This window comes from Chiloscyllium plagiosum, unplaced genomic scaffold (assembly GCF_037043375.1).
Source record: "Chiloscyllium plagiosum isolate Xiang-an unplaced genomic scaffold, Cpla_swu_hap1 HiC_scaffold_12, whole genome shotgun sequence".
In the NCBI taxonomy this organism is placed as follows: Eukaryota; Metazoa; Chordata; class Chondrichthyes; order Orectolobiformes; family Hemiscylliidae; genus Chiloscyllium; species Chiloscyllium plagiosum.
In genome coordinates, this window is record NW_028270150.1 from 48200613 (window position 1) to 48220383 (window position 19771).

The 19771-nt window shown below is 39.5% G+C and overlaps 1 protein-coding gene across 2 annotated transcripts in view; it reads right to left on the bottom strand.

The window, feature by feature from the left end:
* The window catches only part of man1a2 (mannosidase, alpha, class 1A, member 2), a 133812-nt gene that overhangs the window by 69960 nt on the left and 44081 nt on the right, over positions 1-19771 (bottom strand). For both annotated transcript variants that reach the window (XM_087992788.1, XM_043700938.2), the window contains exons 4-5: positions 3432-3550; positions 2010-2090 (exon numbers count right to left, since the gene is read on the bottom strand). In XM_087992788.1, coding sequence (XP_087848914.1) covers positions 2010-2090; positions 3432-3550 — 200 coding nt within the window. The remainder of the gene's footprint in view (positions 1-2009; positions 2091-3431; positions 3551-19771) is intronic.

A 19771-nucleotide genomic window follows, 5' to 3' on the forward strand; every position in this document is an offset into this window, starting at 1 on the left:
AGATAAGCATATGGGGAATTGTTAATGGACGGATGAAGGCTCTTCAGAGAGATCAAAAATTAAACACTCGCTTTACTATAAAAATACAAAGCTATTTACAAAATTTGTGACTAGTGCCTTTGGTGGTCAAAAATATTGAAATCAAATTTGTATTTGATTTTGGATGTATCACTTTAACTATTCTGAAGGGTCTGCATGGAAATTCCCCAAAATTGGAAAAGACTTCAGCTAGACCTGCAAAAATTGGAAATGTGATACACTAGCAGGGATTTTGCTTCAACCTTCAGATCAACAACATATGTGAACTGCCTTGTAGCAAAACAGTGTAGAGTCTGACACAGTTACAAAAATGCTTCCAGATAAAAGTGACAAAGATACCTCAGTTCTAACAAGGCAATTCACAGATTATGACATAGTGTCAACTCGAAAATGGACCGAGGAGAGCTAGGAGGGGGTACAGAAACGCCTTGGCAGGAAAACCCAAAGGTGTTCTAGACGGACGTGACGAATAAGAGAAAGATTAGAGAAAGGGTAGGGCCGATCAGGGATAATGGAGGGAACTTGTGCCTGGAGTCTGTAAAAGTATGGGAGGCCCTAAATGAGTTTCTTGCTTCAGTATTCACTAGACAGAGGGACCTCATTGATAGTGAGAACACCAGATTAAGAGGCTTGAACAGATTGATGTTAAGGGAGTGATGTGCTGGAAACTCTGAGAAACATCATGGCCCCAGGGCCAGACCAGATATATCCAAGGCTACTTCAGAAGCAAGGAATGAGACTGCTGCTCCTCTGGCGATGATCTTTGCATCCTCACTTTCCATGTGAGTAGTACCAGCTGATTGAGTAGACACCCAGAGACTTTTCCCCAGGGCAGAAATGGCCGTCACAAAGGGTCATAATTTTAAGGTGAATGGAGGAAGGTATCGGGGAGAAGTCAGAGATAGGTTCTTTACACAGTGGTTGGTGTGTAGAATGCACTGCCAGAGGTGGTAGTAGAGTCAGGGACATTTAAGCCTCTGCTGGACAAGAACATGGATGGTAGTAAATTGAAGGGTGCATTGAGTAGGTTGATCTTAGGCTCATCACAACATCGTAGGCCAAAGGGCCTGTAATGTATTGTTCTACGCTGTATGTCACTCATTTTCAAGTTTAACATGAGGGTACCATTAGTTCGTAGTCAAGCTGAAAACTCTATTCACAGGCTAAAATTTGTTACATCAGTTTGATATGTGAATATGACAAGGAGGCACAGAGTCAGAGAATTGAATTATAAAATCATGTTCCAATTTCATGGGAATATGATTAAACAATTAGAAATGAAATTAAATAAGCCAATGCTGGAAATAATGAGCATGTCAGGCAGTAGTTACGGAGGAAAAAATGTTTCAAGTTGATGATCTTTCATCTGAAGAAGTCTGTAGTTGGCAAAAACAAAGTCAAGAACAGAGTTGGACATTACATGAGAAGTGGAAACTATTCACAATATCAGTTAATATGGGAACTGGGAAGATGTGTGGCAGCCAAAGTTTGGGAAGACATGATATTAAAGTTTAGTTTTTAATTCATGGGATGTGGGCATTACTGGCTAGGCCAGCATTTTTTGCTTATTCCCAATCACATTACTGTGGGTCTGGAGATACATGTAGGCTTGACCAGGTAAAGATGCAATATTTCCTTCCCTAAAAGATATTAGCGAATGAGACAGGTTTTTGATAACAATAAAATGTACAGATACAACAACTTTGCTAGGAAGCATTTTGGAAACAAAGCTCAAAACACTTAAAATTCAAATTTAAACACCCCAGAAAATACTAGAAACATAAGCAGGTTTGCCAATATTTCAAAAGCCAATTCTAATATTTTGATTTGAAATGGGGTCTGTACTGAAAATTATAAACAATATTGTGTCACTCTGCTTGCCTTGAAAACTGAACAGTGTGAGCTGCAACATGCCCAAAGGAGTGAAAGAAATTTGCTAATTTTGAGGGAAAAGAACAGCTTTGTCATACCTCTTCTCCTGAAAGATAGTAGGCAGCCAGCAGGCCTCCAATAAACCTGATATTCACTTCAAAGACTGAGACCTCTGCATTCTACAAAGCACATGGAGAGGAATAAACAGAGTTAGGCTGTGTTCTATTAATGCTTGATAAGAATTCTAACCATTCTGCCAATGTGCACACGAAGGCATATGGATCCAGCTTTACTAGTTGCCTGCTATTCCCCAAGTGTGTCTGAAATCCATTGGACACCAAATTGGTTCAGTTTGGTTTTTTTTCAAGCATCCCTAACAGTTGCCGTAAACATATATTATGGTTAAAAGTCAGTTTATATGGTCCTTGGTCAAAAGCTTGCTACAGGCCATACTTTGTTTTTTTTTCTAGATCTTATTGATGTTTAACTTGAAGTCTTCAGGTTATTGGAAGCTCCCAATGTAAAAGTTTGTTTTTGTTTTAAACTTACTTGCATATGAAAATACAGGAGGTACAATAACTTTGTTTCCATAGCTCGACTTTGGACTTCTAGCAGCACATTCACACAACCTACGTCATTAAAACTGCTTTTAACAACTGAAATTTTTACTTTTTTTCTATAAATGCCCTCTGTACACGACAACTGAACCACTTACTACCACAGCTTCCTCTGTTGCCTCCATTTCAACTCACTCTAAGCCATGATCTGAATTTCAATCTTCTCATGACTTCACTGTGGCCTAAGGGCAGCAGTGGCTCAGTGGTTAGCTCTGCTGCCTCACAGTGCCAGGGATGCAGGTTTGATTCGAGCCTTGGGTTATTGTCCATTTGGAGTCCACATATTCGCCCTCTGTCTGCATGGGTTTCCTATGGTGCTCCAGTTTTCTCCCACAGTCCAAAAATGTGCAGATAAGGAGGACTGGCCATGTTCATCGCCCTGTAGAGTCCAGGGGCATGCAGACCAGATGGATTAGCCATGTTAAATGCCGGGTTATGGAGAACTGGGGAGGGGGCTGAGTCTGGGTGGGATGCTCTTCAGAGGGTGGTACATGCTGAATGGGCTAAATGGCTTCTTTCTGCACTGTTGGGTTATATTAGTCAATTAAATTGCTTTTTCTCCCCCCTCTAACCGTGCCAGTAAAGCCACGGTTTTGGATTTGGTCTTCCTACCCTTCCACCGCCTGCATCTTTTGAGTTAGAATGTGAACATGTTGCACACAATGGTGGCAGTAAACAGGACATCAAAGAGAGCGCACAATAAAGGAATACAAGCAATGAGACAGCACTACACAGGATGCTCTGTTTAACCGCCACATGAAATACAATGGGAGATTAATGTACTATTTAACTGTAAATATGCCAGTCTAGCAATTCTTCCACTGAAAACGATCCACTCCATATGAAGATGGAAACAGGCTATTGAAGAATATGAATAGGCCTATTGAGCCTATTATGACTTACCACGCTGAAATCTAAGTTCTTCTCAATCCATTCTTTCCCATCTCGAAACTCATCAAAAAGACCCATGATGTATAGTGTATCTAAAGCATCCACAATGGTTGCACCCAACTGAGAATTTCCTAAAAAATAAAATAAATATATTCAATACTTTTAAAAAAAAATGGTGCCTGGCGAAAAGAAAAATACACTGAAATCTAATTCAAATATCAGTGTGAAAATATAGTTAGCACTGTATTTATTTGACAGCATACTTCCAGCATTGAACCTTTTGAAAAGAAATCTGGGAGCCCTCTACAAACCATCTGATTGCCTATCCATCAAGATGTTACGGCACTCTGTATTGAAATTCCCACTCTTCTAGAGGTAATCTCACTCCACCCAAGATCTTCCTTCTCCTTACCAAGAAATGTTTTTACATATTTGTCTCTTATTTCTGTCACCTGGTAAACTAATGGTTTATTACTGCCAGAATCATTTCAACAGTGGACAATACAAGGTGGACACAAATTTGTGATCTAAGAAAATTACCAGATTAGGAATTTCTGCAAAGACCAAATGAACAGAAATTGGAGCAGCACTGGCAACAATGGGGTATTTTGGAATCAGAAGCAGAAAACCCCAGGAAGAGGACTTGTGCCAAACCCCAATTGATTCTCAGAAAATTATGTCCAGATTGCGAACAGATGCTGGATATCTGGATTCCTTTGATACAAGACATTTGCTAGGTTCTTGTGGTTCAGTGACAGAGCCCCCAACTCTGGGCCAGGAAGCCTAGTTTCAAGTCTCACCCTCATGGTTGTGTTTAGACATCTCTGAAAGGTTGCTTAGAAAAAAAACTTAAGACACTTGCTTCAAATGATTTGTCATTAGAAAACTAAAGTACATTTTAATAAAGGCTTAGTTTCAGTGGTTCCTATCTTCCCATGATGCTCAACTGCATTATCATCTCAGGACTTCCCCTACCTTGAAGGTTATCATTGATTAGAAACATAACTGGACCAGCCTATAAAGTACAGCCACAAGAAATCAGGTTGGGAATTCTGCAATGAATAACCCATTTCCTCAATTCATCAACCAGCAGGCATAAGTCAGCATATGGAATACTGTCCACTTGCATAGATCAGTACAGCTCTAATCAATGTTCAAGAGTCTTGACAGGATTCAAGACAAAGCAGATTGTATGATCATCAGCTAATTTAGCCCTTTAACAACAATCACTCCCTATAACACTAGCACATAGCAAAACCAGTGTGCACCATGTACAAGATGCAGTACAGAAACATATAAATGCTCCTTCAACAGCACCTCCCAAATCTACAACCTCTACTACAAAGAACAAGGGCTGCAGATACATCGGAACACAATCTCCAAATTTCTCACCATTCTCTTTTGGAAATTTACAGCCTTTCCTTCACTGAATCAAAATTCTAGAACTTCTTTCTAACAGCATGAAGGGCACTGGTATAGGGGTAATGTCACTGGACCAGTTATCAGGACATGGGTTTGAATCTAGCTTTGTAGATAGGGAAATTGAAATTCAATAAAACTCTGGAATAAAAAGCTAACTTAATAGTGACCATTGTTCATTGTCATCCCTGATTGGAAAGTGGGGACGGGCAATAACCTTTGATATCACCAGCAGCTCCTGAATTCTACAAATGAATAAAAAAACTTCAGAATTTTGGACTGTAGCTCACCATTACTTTCTAAAAGGCAAATAAGGTAGGCCAACAAACCGGCAGCTTTGCCAGAAATTGTCACATTTCTCAAATGAATCAAAACGCTTTCAGTTATACCACCTGTGTAGACTGGAGGTACATTTTAAAGTCAGTTATAAAATCAGTGGAACGGACCACAAAACACCAACAACAATGACAAAGAGTACATTATTTAGATTAAATTAGATTCCCTAGTGTCATTCGGCCCAACAAGTCCACAGCGACCCTCCGAAGAGTAACCCACCCACACCCATTCCCCCTGATTAATGCACCTAACACTATAGACAAAGGTCACAATTAAACCATGTACTCCTCTAATTCAAAATAATGAGTCTATCCAGTTTTAATAAACTGGGAGAGAGACCTGCAAGCTTAAAGGATTAGAGGAAACAAAGACCAGAAGGCTAAGTCAGCACAAGGGTCTGAGCTACAAGAAAAAGTAGCGATCGAGTACAGTACACATCCCTGTTACATATTAAGTCAATGGCATCATAATCATGCAGTTCTTCCTTGAGGTTTTCCTTACCTGTGATGCTCTGTAATTATAACTCCAGTAAAAAATTATGTACTCCCATCTCAATGAGGCAGTTTCAAGACAACCCACAATCAACAACTTGTTCTGAAGACGCTGGTCCGATTTTCACCACAATTATTGAGACAGTTCACAATGCAAGTTTCATGAATTTCAAAATTCAATATTCACAATTAATTTGATAGCACAAGACACACTGCGAATGTGATAGTTTATGTTAAACACTGATTAAAGAAGACAAGATTTATTCAGATTTTTGTGGCACAAGCATTTTCTTTTAAAAACTTAATTTTTCTCTTTGGAAATAGGTGTTAATGGCAAGGCCATCATTCGTTACCTAACCCTAATTGCGTCTCAAACCGAGTGGCTTGTGTTTCAGAGGACAGTTAAGAGTCAATCACAACACTGTGAATCAAAAGTCACATGTAGGTTAAAGAAGGTAAGGCAGGCAGATTTCCTTCCATAAAAATGATAGTAGTGAATCAGAAAGGTTTTCATGATAATCAATCATGGTCATCATTATCACCATCACCAAAACCAGCTCTATACTCCAGATTTATTAATGCAATTCAAATTCCATCAGGTACCTTCGTGTGATTTGAACCAGTGTCCCCACAGATTAGCTCAGTCTCTCAATTACTTGTCTAATGACATTGTCACTTTGCATCTACCCTACGTCTTTATCTCAAAATGCTTGATTGATATGTTGCTAACCCCCCCATGAATGTTTACAAAAGTAACTACACTGTCCAGCATTCGGTCATTCTGAAACAAATGTACAAAGTAATTACCTTGCATTCATCACTTATTCAGGGCCATTTACTCCGGTGAATGTCTGCCTGAGCTTCAACGTTTACAAAGGAACATAGGAACAGAAATAAGCCATTCAACTCCTTGAGCCTGCTCTGCTATGCAGTGAGATCATGGCTGGTCTGTGGCCTAACTCCATTTACCTGCCCTTGAATCATATCTCTTAATACCTTAGATAAATGTTTGTTAAGCAATCTAATTTCAGCATTTAGATATAGCATCAACTGCCATTTTGCAAGAGATTTCCAAACAACTACCACCCTGTTGTAGGGAAGTGCTTCCGAACTCTCTCCTGAATGGTCCAGCCCTAATTCTCAGACTATGGCCCCCCCACCCCCCACCCCTTTCTAGAATCGCCAAACAGTGAGAAATAGTTTATCTTTACCTACTGTCTTTTCCATTAACATCTTAGAAAGTAAACTGACCTAAGTATTTAAGTTCTAAAGAAAACAGGCCTACTTTGTATAACCTCTCCTCGTAACTTAACCCCTTAACTCAGGGTATCATTCTTGTAGACCTATGTTATACTCGCTCCAAGACCAATATATCTTTTCCTAAGGTGTGGTGCCCAGATATACTTACAGTACTTCAAGTGGGTTCTGACCAGGGTTTTAAGACTTCAGCATAATTTCTGTGTCCTGATACTCAGTCTTCTAGATATAATGGCCAACATTCCAAAAGCTTTCTCGATTATTTTCTGCACCCATTTGCGGCATTTTAGATCATAAGACATAGGAGCAGAAATTAGGCCAGTCAGCCCATCGAATCAGCTCTGCCATTCAATCATGACTGATAGGTTTCTCATCTCCATTCTCCCACTTTCTCACCGTTACCCTTGACCTCTTTGACAATCAAGAATCTATCTTGGTCTTAAGTATACTCAATGACCTGGCCTCCACAGCCTTCTGCAGCTATGAATTCAATAAATTCCCCACTCTCTGGCTAAGGTAGTTTCTCCTTATATCTGTTTAAATAGGTCTTCCTACTTTAAAATTACTATTTTAAAGAACTATACACCTGAATCCCAAAGTCTCTTTGCATAACCATTGTATTTAATTTCATACCATTTAGAAAGTATCATGATCTAACTTTGGGTCCAAAATGGATAAACACATGCTTGTTAACATTAAACTCCATGGTCAGTTTTGCCCATTTATCTAGTCTTAGCATAAAATTATAAAATAGATTTTGATATATACATTGTCTGCAACGCTGCCTAACTTTGTGTCATGACTTTCCACGTCAAAGAATATGGTGCAGGTAAAGCACAGCCGATCAGCCAGCTTCTAAGGAACAGGAAAATCGATGTTTTAAGCACGTGCTCTTCATCATCCAAGTAGTCAATAAATAATACAAATAATTGAGGCCCAAACAGATCCTGTTGAACACCACTGTTCACATTCAGCAAATTTGAGTACCTACCCATTATCCCTACTTTTTGGTGCCTGCAACTCAACCAATTTTCCAACCAGAAATTTTCCCTCAATTCTGTGGGCTTCTACCTTAATTAACACAGTCTCTTATTTGGGACTTTATCAAATGCTTCCTGAAAGTCCATACAAAAACATCCATAGATATTTCCCTGCCCACTACCTTAATTACCTCTTCAAAAAAAATACAATGTATTTTATCAGGTATGATCTACGTATCACAATTCCACGCTGAACAAAAAGCAAAGAATTGTGGATGCTGGAAGTCAGGAACAACAGAAATTGCTCACAAAATTCAGCAGGTCTGGCAATATCCACTTTACTTCTTCACAAGGGTCACCAGACCTGAAACATTAAATTTGCTTTCTGTACAGATGCTGCCAGAGCTGCTGAGTTTCCCCTGCAATTTCTGTATTTGTTTATGAACCTATGCTAGCTCTCCCAGATTAACTTAAAATTCCTGGTGTTCAGTTACTCAGTCCTTGGTTATAGACTCCAACAATTTCCCCATCACAGATGTTAGGATAATTGGTCAGAAATTCCCTGTTTTTTCTCTCTTAACCTTGCACATTCACAATGTGCAATTTATCAATCCAGAGGGATGATTCCTGTAGCTAGGGAACTTTGAAAGATTATACTTAAGACACAGTTACAATGTGCTCCTCTACATCCTTTAATACCTTGCAATGGAAACCATTAGGTCCTGGGGATTTGTTACTCTTTAGTTCCATTATTTCTTCATTATCGATGTTTTACCTACAGTAATGTCTTTCAGTCCTTGTCCCTGATCCACTATTAATTTCCTATGATTTCCAGCAAGCTATCCTTCTTTTCTATTGTAAATGTTGTGGCTAAGTAATTATTCCACATGTCTGCCATTTTTCCATAGTCATTGACAATATTCCGACTTTCAATCTTTAGCAGGTCAACATTGTTCCTGACCACATTTTATGTAACAATAGAAATACATCTTATTGATTTTGATGCCCCTTGCAAGTTTCCTTTCATAATTAGTTTTTGTAGCTCTTACAAACTGCTTTGTGGCCTTTTGCCAATCTGTGTATCTTGCCAATCTGTCAAGATCTGTGCTGTTTTTGCATTTTTGTAAACCCTTTTAGTCTTATGCTATCTCTTCAGTTGTCCATGCTGATTTTCTTCTCTGAAGCTACAAAGATCTAAACAGGCTGTGTAAACTATTACTAGTTCATACCTCAACTAAAAACGTACAACAGAAAAGAGAAAGTCCACTTTCTTAAGCAAACCAGTTTACATGTGAAGCAAGTCACAGAACTGGACTTTAAGAAAAGCAACTCTATAATACTACATTATAAAATCTTTTCTCATGATTATTTTTACATATATACTTAAGACTTTCAGGGCAAGTTAAAAATATAACAACTTTGAATGTAAAACCTTAATTGGAAACTGAAAATTCTAAGATTGCCTAAGCCACATTTAGTAACAGAAATCAGTGATCCTCAAAATGACCACAATAATATGGCTAGTTAATGGATCAACTATAAAAACTGACATCTAATTATAGAAATTTATGACAGGGTAAAGTGAATCTTAATTTCTTCAACTCTATTGCAGCACCAAAATATTTTTTAAATTGAGACCTAAAAAAGGATTTGCTAGTTGAAGATATCTGGTGTAGATTAGGATCAATAATGCTTAAATAACAATGGTTAAATTAAGTCTGTACTTATAAAGTTTGATAAGGATCTCATTTAAGCAGTAGATAATGTCGTAAGAGATACTGAAAGTAAAAGATTATTAACGTACTATTAGTGACATATTCAAGTTATGTCAGATTTTTAAAACTTACACTCGTCAATTCAGTAAATTTAACAGATCAACAAGTGTGTGGTGTGTGTCTGTAGGTTGGCAGAGGGCGCTTGGTGGTCTGAGCAATCTTTGGATGGCTGAATTAAGTGCCAAAATACAACAAAAATGTGGAGCACCAAACATTCGACGCAGACTGTTAAAGTCATAAATTTGGTGACCTGAAGGAAAAGGTACTCTAATTTCTTTTATCTCCCTTGGCTCACTCATGCTTTTTGTCTATAAACTCACAAAATATAACCTGCTATTCCTTTGCTCTGCTAAATTACGAAGTAACTAATTCAGTAAATAAAATTAAATTTAAAATGTTCGGAAGCCTGCACTGTTTGGCCGGTGCTAATGTCAAATAAATTCTTGTGTTTGCAGAAAAAATTGGAGTGAAAACAGAAGACAGCCCATAAAACAATGTGATTATACACACAGTTCAAAGAAATGGTCCAAGTGAGGGAAGCAATAAAGGTCATGATGGACAATGAATAGACTGAACTCAGTCTTAATAACAGGATATCTGCTGTTGCAATGGTAACAAAACCATATTAATTACGACTGTATATAGATTATCACAAAGCCATTCAGTGACAGAGACTGGAATCTTCCTTTGGCAAATTCATTTTTAACCACATTTAATGACTAAATTGAATCTTTGTTACCAATCAAACATTTCATTCAAGTGTTTTAAATGTTCTTCCCAGGTTTGGCTGCACACAGCCAAATCATTGATACATGCATACACAGTTGCATAATACAACTGCCATGATCCACACAGAAACAAAAAGACATAGGAAGAAACAAGAATGAGGTTCCACTGAGGTAGTTTGAGAAACTGTCTGAAATTAAGAATGAGTTAATTGCAGGTTGGAACAGCTCAAAGATTTGAGAATTAAAGTTGAGGGTCATAGAGTAATGTGGAAAGTGGTTTAAATTCAAGGGGGATCAGCGTGAAAGAACTAACCTGTTGGAATGGCATCACTGAAACCAGGTTGATATCAAGATGAATCATATTGTATCCATTTGCCCCCTTAATTATTTGCCGCACATGCACTTTACCTTTTGAAGTTTCACGCAGAAGATCTAGATCGGTCTGTGGTGCACTTTGTTTTGTAGTTTCTCTCCATTTAAATAATAGATTTTATTTATTCTTCCTATCAAAGTACATGACCTCATACTTTCCTACCTAAACTCCATTTGTCACAATTTTACCCAGTCCATCAATCTATTGCAGTTTCCTTACGTCCTCTCATCTATTTTGTACCAACAAATTTGGAAACATTAGATGCTACCTCCAGCTCTTCCAAGTCATTAATATAGACAGTACATAATGTAAGCCCTCCATTAATTACTTACTTCCAACTGAGAAAGACTTTTTTAATCCTGAATTTCTGTCTTCTGCATTAATAATTCCTAATCCGTATTAATACATCAGTCCCAACAGCACAAGCTATCTTATATACAATGCCTTTTATGAAACATCTTGCTGAATGCGTTCTGGAAATGCCAATACACTATATCTACCTATTCATCTTCATCTAATCTGCCTGTTATATCCTCAAAGAACTCTAGCAAGTTTAAATCGTGATTTCCTTTCCACAAAATCATTACATTAAGCTTTTCTTAATGTTCTGTTATTTTTTCCTTAATAATGGACTCTACCAAGTTCCAAAGGAAAGATATCAGACCAACTTGCCTATAACTCCTGTTTGGTCTTTCTCTCTCTCTTTCCCTTGAACAGGGGCATCACATTAGCAGTTTACCAGACTGTATGCAATTAGTTTTGTCCGGATACTCTCCTTGATCACTTCTGTTAACTGTAGGTAGTTCATTTTTTCATGCAGTCCTTCTTTCTGACCTCCTTTCCCTTTCTGCCCATTGCTCAGTAATGTCAAATTCACTTGAATATTGAGTTCCCAATCCTGGACATGTTCAACCATGTCTATGTAACCGCTGTCAAATCATATTCTGTTATTTTTGTTTATGGTCTCAACTCATCTACCTTTTAAAAATGCGAAATTCATTCAGATGAAAGGTTTAAACATTAATTTATTATTATTTATTTATTTTGGTTCTAATTTTTCTTTTCTGTACTTTTCTGCTTATATACTTCTTGTCAGATGTGGGAGTTTAAAGAGAGTTTAAGGGTTACTGCGGATTATATCTGCCATAAATGCTGTTGGATGCAAATCTTATCAGATCTAGTAGATCAGTTGGAGAGACAGATAGAAGCGATGAAGAATTTGCAACAGTATGTGATGGATGGCAGTTATAGGAAGGGGGGGAAAGTCTCAGATACAGTCACATAGATGGGTTAACTCCAGGAAGGGGAAGAGAGGTCAGCACCTAGGGCAGGAGTCTTTTATGGATATACCCATTTCAGACAGGTATGCTGTTTTGGAAAATGTAGAGGGTGATGGATTCAGGGGAACGTAGCATGAATAGCCAAGTTTCTGGTATTGAGACTGGCTCTAATGCAACGAGGGGTACGTCTGGTTCCAAGAGATCAATTGTGTTGGGGATTCTGTAGTCCGAGGTACAGACAGACGTTTCTGTGGCCAGCAGAGAAAAAGCAGAATGGTGTGTTGTTTCCCTGCTGCCAGGATCAAGGATGTCTCAGAGGGTGCAGAATGTTCTCATGGAGGAGAGGGGCCAGCAAGAGGTCATTGTCCACATTGGAACCAAGGATATAGGAAGGGAAAAGGTTGAGACTCTGAAGGGAGATTACAGAGTTAGGCAGAAATTTAAAAAGGAGGTCCTCAAGGGTAGTAATATCTGGATTACTCCCAGTGCTACGAGCTTGTCAGGGCAGGAATAGGAGGATAGAGCAGATGAATGCATGGCTGAGGAGCTGGTAAATGGAGAAGGATTCACATTTTTGGATCATTGGATTCTCTTTTGGGGTAGAAGTGAGCTGTACAAGAAGGACGGATTGCACCTAAATTGGAAGGTGACTAATATAATGGCAGGGAAATTTGCTAGAACTGCTTGGGAGGATGGGACCCAAGGAGATAGTGAGGAAAGAGATCAGAGACTGGTACAGTTGAGAACAGAAGTGAATCAAGCAGTCAGGGCAGGCAGGGACAAGGTAGGACTAATAAATTAAACTGCATTTATTTCAATACAAGGGGCCTAACAGGAAAGGCAGATGAGCTCTGGACATGGTTGGGAACATGGGACGGGATATCATAGCAATTACAGAAGCATGGCTCAGGGACGGGCAGGTCTGGCAGTTTAATGTTCCAGGATATAAATGCGACAGGAAGAATAGAAAGGGAGGCAAGAGAGGAGAGGGAGTGGCATTTTTGATAAGGGATAGCATTACAGCTGTGCTGAGGGAGGATAGTCCCGGAAATACATCCAAGGAAGTTATTTGGGTGGAACTGAGAAATAAGAAAAGTATGATCACCTTATTGGGATTCTATTACAGACCCCCAAATAGTCAGAGGGAAATTGAGAAACAAACTTGTGAGGAGATCTCAGCTATCTGCAAGAATAATAGGGTATTATGGTCGGGGATTTTAACTTTCCAAACATCAACTGGGACTGCCATAGTGTTAAAGATTTAGATGGAGAGGAATTTCTTAAGTACATACAAGACAATTTTCTGATTCAGGATGTGGATGTACCTACGAAAGAAGGTGCAAAACTTGACCTACTCTTGGGAAGTAAGGCAGGGCAGGTGACTGAGGTGTCAGTAGGGGAGCACTTTGGGGCCAGTGACCATAATACTATTAGTTTTAAAATCGTGATGGAAAAGGATAGACCAGATCTACAAGTTGAAGTTCTAAATTGGAGAAAGGCCAATTTTGACGGTATTAGACAAGAACTTTTGAAAGCTGATTGGAGGCAGATGTTCGCAGGGAAAGGGACGGCTGGAAAATGGGAAGCCTTCAGAAATGAGATAACAAGAATCCAGAGAAAGTATATTCCTGTCAGGGTGAAAGGGAAGGCTGGTAGGTATAGGGAATGCTGGATGGCTAAAGAAATTGAGGGTTTGGTTAAGAAAAAGAAGGAAGCATATGTCAGATATAGACAGGATAGATCGAGTGAATCCTTAGAAGAGTATAAAGGAAGTAGGAATATACTTAAGAGGAAAATCAGGAGGGCAAAAAGGAGACATGAGATAGCGTTGGCAAATAGAATTAAGGAGAATCCAAAGGGTTTTTACAAATATGTTAAGGACAAAAGGGTAATTAGGGAGAGAATAAAGCCCCTCAAAGATCAGCAAGGCAGCCTTTGTGTGGAGCCACAGAAAATGGGAGAGATCCAAAATGAATATTTTGCATCAGTATTTACTGTGGAAATGGATATGGAAGTTATCGATTGTAGGGAAATAGATGGTGACATCTTGCAAAATGTCCAGATTACAGAGGAGGAAGTGTTGGATGTCTTGAAACGGTTAAAGGTTGATAAATCCCCAGGACCTGATCAGGTGTACCTGAGAACTCCGTGGGAAGCTAGAGAAGTGATTGCTGGGCCTCTTGCTGAGATATTTGTATCATCGATAGTCACAGGTGTGGTGCCAGAAAACTGGAGGTTGGCAAACGTGGTGCCACTGTTTAAGAAGGGTGGTAAAGACAAGCCAGGGAACTATAGACCGGTGAGCATGACCTCAGTGGTGGGCAATTTGTTGGAGGGTATCCTGAGGGATAGGATGTACATATATTTGGAAAGGCAAGGACTGACTACGGATAGTCAACATGGCTTTGTGCGTGGGAAATCATGTGTCACAAACTTGATTGAGTTTTTTGAAGAAGTAACAAAGAAGATTGATGAGGGCAGAGCAGTAGATGTGATCTATATGGACTTCAGTAAGGCGTTCAACAAGGTTCCCCATGGGAGACTGATTAGCAAGGTTAGATCTCATGGAATAAAGGGAGATGTAGCCATTTGGATACAGAACAGGCTCAAAGGTAGAAGACAGGGTGGTGGTGGAGGGTTGCTCAGACTGGAGGCCAGTGACCAGTGGGGTGCCAAAAGGATCGGTGCTGGGTCCTCTACTTTTTTGTCATTTACATATATGATTTGGACGCGAGCATAAGAGTTACAGTTAGTAAGTTTGCAGATGACACCAAAATTGGAGGTGTAGTGGACAGCGACAAAGGATCTGGACTAGATGGACCAATGGGCTGAGAAGTGGCAGATGGAGTTTAATTCAGATAAATAGGAGGTGCTGCATTTTGGGAAAGCAGATCTTAGCAGGACTTATACACTTAATGGTAAGGTCTGAGGGAGTGTTGCTGAACAGAGACATCTTGGAGTGCAGGTTCATAGCTCCTTGAAAGTGGAGTCACAGGTAGATAGGATAGTGAAGGCGGCATTTGGTATGCTTTCCTTTATTGGTTACAGTATTGAGTACAGGAGTTGGGAGGTCATGTTGCAGTTGTATACGATATTGGTTAGGCCACTGTTGGAATACTGTGTGCAATTCTGGTCTCCTTCCTATCGGAAAGATGTTGTGAAATGTGAAAGGGTTCAGAAAAGATTTACAAGGATGTTGTCAGTGTTGGAGGATCTGAGCTGTAGGGAGAGGCTAAACAGGTTGGGGCTGTTTTCCCTGGAGTGTCAGAGGCTGAGGGGTGACTTTATAGAGGTTTACAAAATTATGAGGGGCATGGATAGGATAAATAGACAAAGTCTTTTCCCTGGGATCGGGGAGTCCAGAACTAGAGGGCATAGGTTTAGGGTGAGAGGGGAATGATATAAAAGAGACTGAAGGGGCAACGTTTTCACGCAGAGGGTGGTACATGTATGGAATGAGCTGCCAGAGGATGTGATGTAGGCTGGTACAATCATAACATTTAAGAGGCATTTGGATGGGTATATGAATAGGAAGGGTTTGGAGGGATATGGGCCAGGTGCTGGCAGGTAGGACTAGATTGGGTTGGGATATCTGGTTGGCATGGACAGGTTGGACCGAAGGGTCTGTTTCCATGCTGTATATCTCTATGATTCTTAAATTTACAGCCACTTCCTGTCATAGTTTGATTCACCTCAGCACGATCCAGCACCTCTGCACTTTCATTTCTTTATCACTTTTTAAACTTCCCTTCAATTCCCTGTATCATGAAATAGTCTGAAGCCACTGCTACACAAATGGTCAGGACATTGTTTGCAGTATAGTTCAAATGAGGCCTCAGCCAACTATACAGCTCTTTCTTTCCACAGTATTCCTGTAAGTGCCCATTAATCAGAACCCATTTCATCCACACCAATCTTTGAATCATACATTTACCCCTCTAATCTTATTTAACCTATGCCGATGCACATATGATTCAACTAATAATCTGGAGATTACTACCAATGCAATTCTGCTTGGTAGATTTCTTTCCTACAGGACATAGTGAACCAGTTAGGTTTCCACATCATGAATAGTGATTATATAGTCACCATTAGACTTTTCAATTAAGACATTTGCCATGGTAGAATTTGAACCCATTTCCCCAGAACACTGGGTTTTTGGATTGTTAGGCCCCACACATTACCACTATGTCACTGCCTTCCTTAATTCTTTTGTATCCATTCCAATGGGCAAAACATAATCACCAAAATTTAAAACAAGGATTATCTGGGTGCACTGCAGCATGAAATACAAGTACTATTAATTATTTAAATTTTACTCCCAGTTAATTAAAGATTAAGTATAGCAAGAGATGCCATGGGTGTGCCAGAGAGTCTCTCAGCAGGACAGAACACCAAGTGAGGGGCTCTGAATCATGCTAATTCCATCAGCATACACTCATAGTATGGGGGCTTCATGGTTGCATCCCTTTCACTGGGCCAGAAGTTCTCAGTTCAAGTCCAACCTGCCTCACAACACATTCCAACAGGTTGATTAAAAACACGTTTTATGATATCTGCTCTGGTTCACCAGGTGCAACAGATGATGACAGCCAGATACTCAAAGATCTACAAAATAAAGTGGCTGCTACATTACAACCTTATGGATAACTATCTCTGCACTAAAGATATATGCAAGTCCATAATGAAGATGATAAACATTGAAACTGACAACCAGAAGAAACATGCTAATGGTTATAACCTCGGGAGGCTGGCTATCTGGAAGGGCATTAGAAAAAGTGAACATAAATGGAAGATTTAGATGAATGAGAAGGGAGCCCAGAGAAAATAGAGACCAGACACTCATGTATATTCTCAGCCCACTGTCTTGCTTTGCAGCAAATGCAGCAGAGACAGCCAGAGTGTGCAGTTCCCAAAACAAGTGATCTTTAACACAGTTGACCACCAGAGCACAAACGTGGCTGTCATCTTGTAACAAATTAAATAAAGTTAAGTTCATAAAAGTGGGAGAAGCAGAATTTTCTTTTACAACTGCTGCTCCCTGGAGAGCAACATGCAGATTTACAGATCAGTTTTTCATTCAATTCGCATTCCTTTTTGCTAGATACATGACAACACTAGCAAAATATAAATATTGAACAAGAGAAGCATGATTAGTCCATTTGACCCCTTGAGTCTGCTCACCCATTCAATTAGCACCTCAAGTCCACTTTGCTGCCTGGTTTCCATAAATTCTCAACTTCCATATGTAGTTCAAAACCTCAAGACAATTCCAAAGACTCAAACTAACGGGAGAAGAAATTCCTCTTGATCCCAGTCTGAAATGGACAATTCCTTATTCTGTAAGGTTTCCTCACAAGCCTAGTCTGAGCAACCACCCTGTCAAGACTCCTTGGAATTGTTTTAATTGCATCATTTCTCATTCTACAATCCAAAAACACCTGCTCAAACTTTCCTCACCAGCAAATCCCTTCATGCTACAAATCAACCCAGTAAACCTTTTCTGAACTCCCTGTAAAGCAATATATCTCTCTTTAACTACAGTGACCAAAAATGTGCACAGTTCCCTAATTTTACCCATTCATTTAACCAATGTACTAAACAGTTGTTGAAACACTTCATTATTTTTATTACAATAACAGCAGAAATTACTGGAGAAACTCTGCCGGTCTAGCAGTATCTGTAGAGAGAAAGCAGAGTTATTGTTTTGAGTCCAGTGATCTTTCTCTAGAACTAGAAGCAGTTCAGTAGAGGTGATAGGGTGGAGGGGAAAGGAGTGAGCAGATTGTTGCAGTTGGAGCCCAATGAGAGGAGAAAAGGGAAGGCAGACAGGTCTAAAGCATACTACTGGGTTCCTGTGCTAGCATGTACGTTCAAGTCGCAGGCAACTGGAAGCCCAGGGTAATCTTGGTTTTCCAAGTTGCTTCTAGTTCTTAAGGGTCACTAGTTTCAATACAACAACTTTGTTTTCTCGCAATCTGTTGAATTTCCCCAGCAATGGCTGTTTTTGTTGTTTCAGAGCTCCAGCATCTGCTGTTGTTTTCTTACACTACTTTTATTCTCTATCTTCTGCGCAGTAGAGTCCAACATTCCAATGGCTTCCCAATTATTTGCTGAACCTGCATGCTGATTTCTTTAACTTCATATACAAGAAGTAATCTAATCTAATCTAAAGATCCTTCTGCACCACAGCATTCCACTGTCTCTATCCATTTAAACAATACTCACTTTCCTATTCTTCATACCCAAAGGAGACAACATCAAATTTTTAAACTCACATTACATGGCAAGGTTTCGCTTAATGAATTACCCTATCTATATATCCCCTACAGAATATAAACTTGCTTTTACATGTACTTTTAATTGTTAGCAAGTTTAGCTATAATATATTCTGCTTCTTCGCTAAGTTCTAGTTTGCCAATCTGAAAGTGGCTTATCCAGAATGTGCTTTCCATTTGAGAGGCAATCCTCTACCCGAGCTCATATTATTCTCATCACCATGGACTTGCACCTTATGTCATAACCTTAACGGGATACCATTGCGAATTCCTTTTGGGAATTCAAATACCACTACACCTACTGGTTCCCCTTTATCCAATCCGTTACATCCACAAAGAACTTGAATAAATTTGTGAAGCTTGATTTCATAACATCTACTGACTCTCGTTGGATGTACATAAAGTCTGCTTTGTTATTCAAATATGGCTGATACGTTTCTCAACCCCATTCTCCTGCTTTCTCCCAATAATCCTCGATCCCTTTGACAATCAAGAATCTATCTATTTCCATCTTAAATATACTCAATGACCTGGTGTCCCCAGCCTTCTGTGGCAGTGAATACCATAGATTCACCACTCTCTGGCTGAAGAAGTTTCTCCTTATCTCCATTCTAAAAGGTCTGCCCTTTACTCTAAGGTTGTGTTCTCAGGTCCTAGTCTCTCCTACGAATGGAAAACTCCTCCCAATATCTATTCTGTCCAGGCCATTCAGTATTCTGTAAGTTTCAATTCTATCCTCCTCATCCTTCTTAACTCTGAGTCCTCTAATGTTCCTCATATGTTAAGCTTTTTATTCCTGGGACCATTTGTGAACCTCATCTGAACCCATTCCAGGGCCAGTACACCCTTCCTGAGATATGGGGCCTAAAACTGCGCACAATACTCTAAAAATGGTCTACCAGAGCCTTACAAAGCCTCACAAGTACACCATTGCTTTTATATTCAAGACCTCTCAAAATAAATGCCATCATTGTATTTGCCTTCCTAACTAACAACTCAATCTGCAAGTTTACCTCGACAGAATCCTGGACTAGAACTCCAAAGTCTCTTTTCACTTCAGACTTCTGAATTTTCTCCCCATTTAGAAAATAGTCCATGCTTCTATTCTTCTTAGAAAAGTGCATGGCCTCACACTTTCCCATGCTATACTTCATTTGCCACTTGTTTGTCCATTCTCCTAACCAAATCCTTTTGCAGCCTCCCCGCCTACTCAATACTACCTGTCCCTCCACCTATCTTTGTGTCATTCCTTTATGAATGGATTCCAACATTTTCCTAATCACAAATGTTGTGCTAACTGGTCTCTACTTTCTTTGTCCACTCCTTTCTTGAAGAGAGATGTTATATTTCCTTTTTCTTTCAACTTGTAGGGATCTTTCATGCATCTAGGGAATTTCAGAAGACTGCACTGAATGCATCCACTACAGCTCTTTTT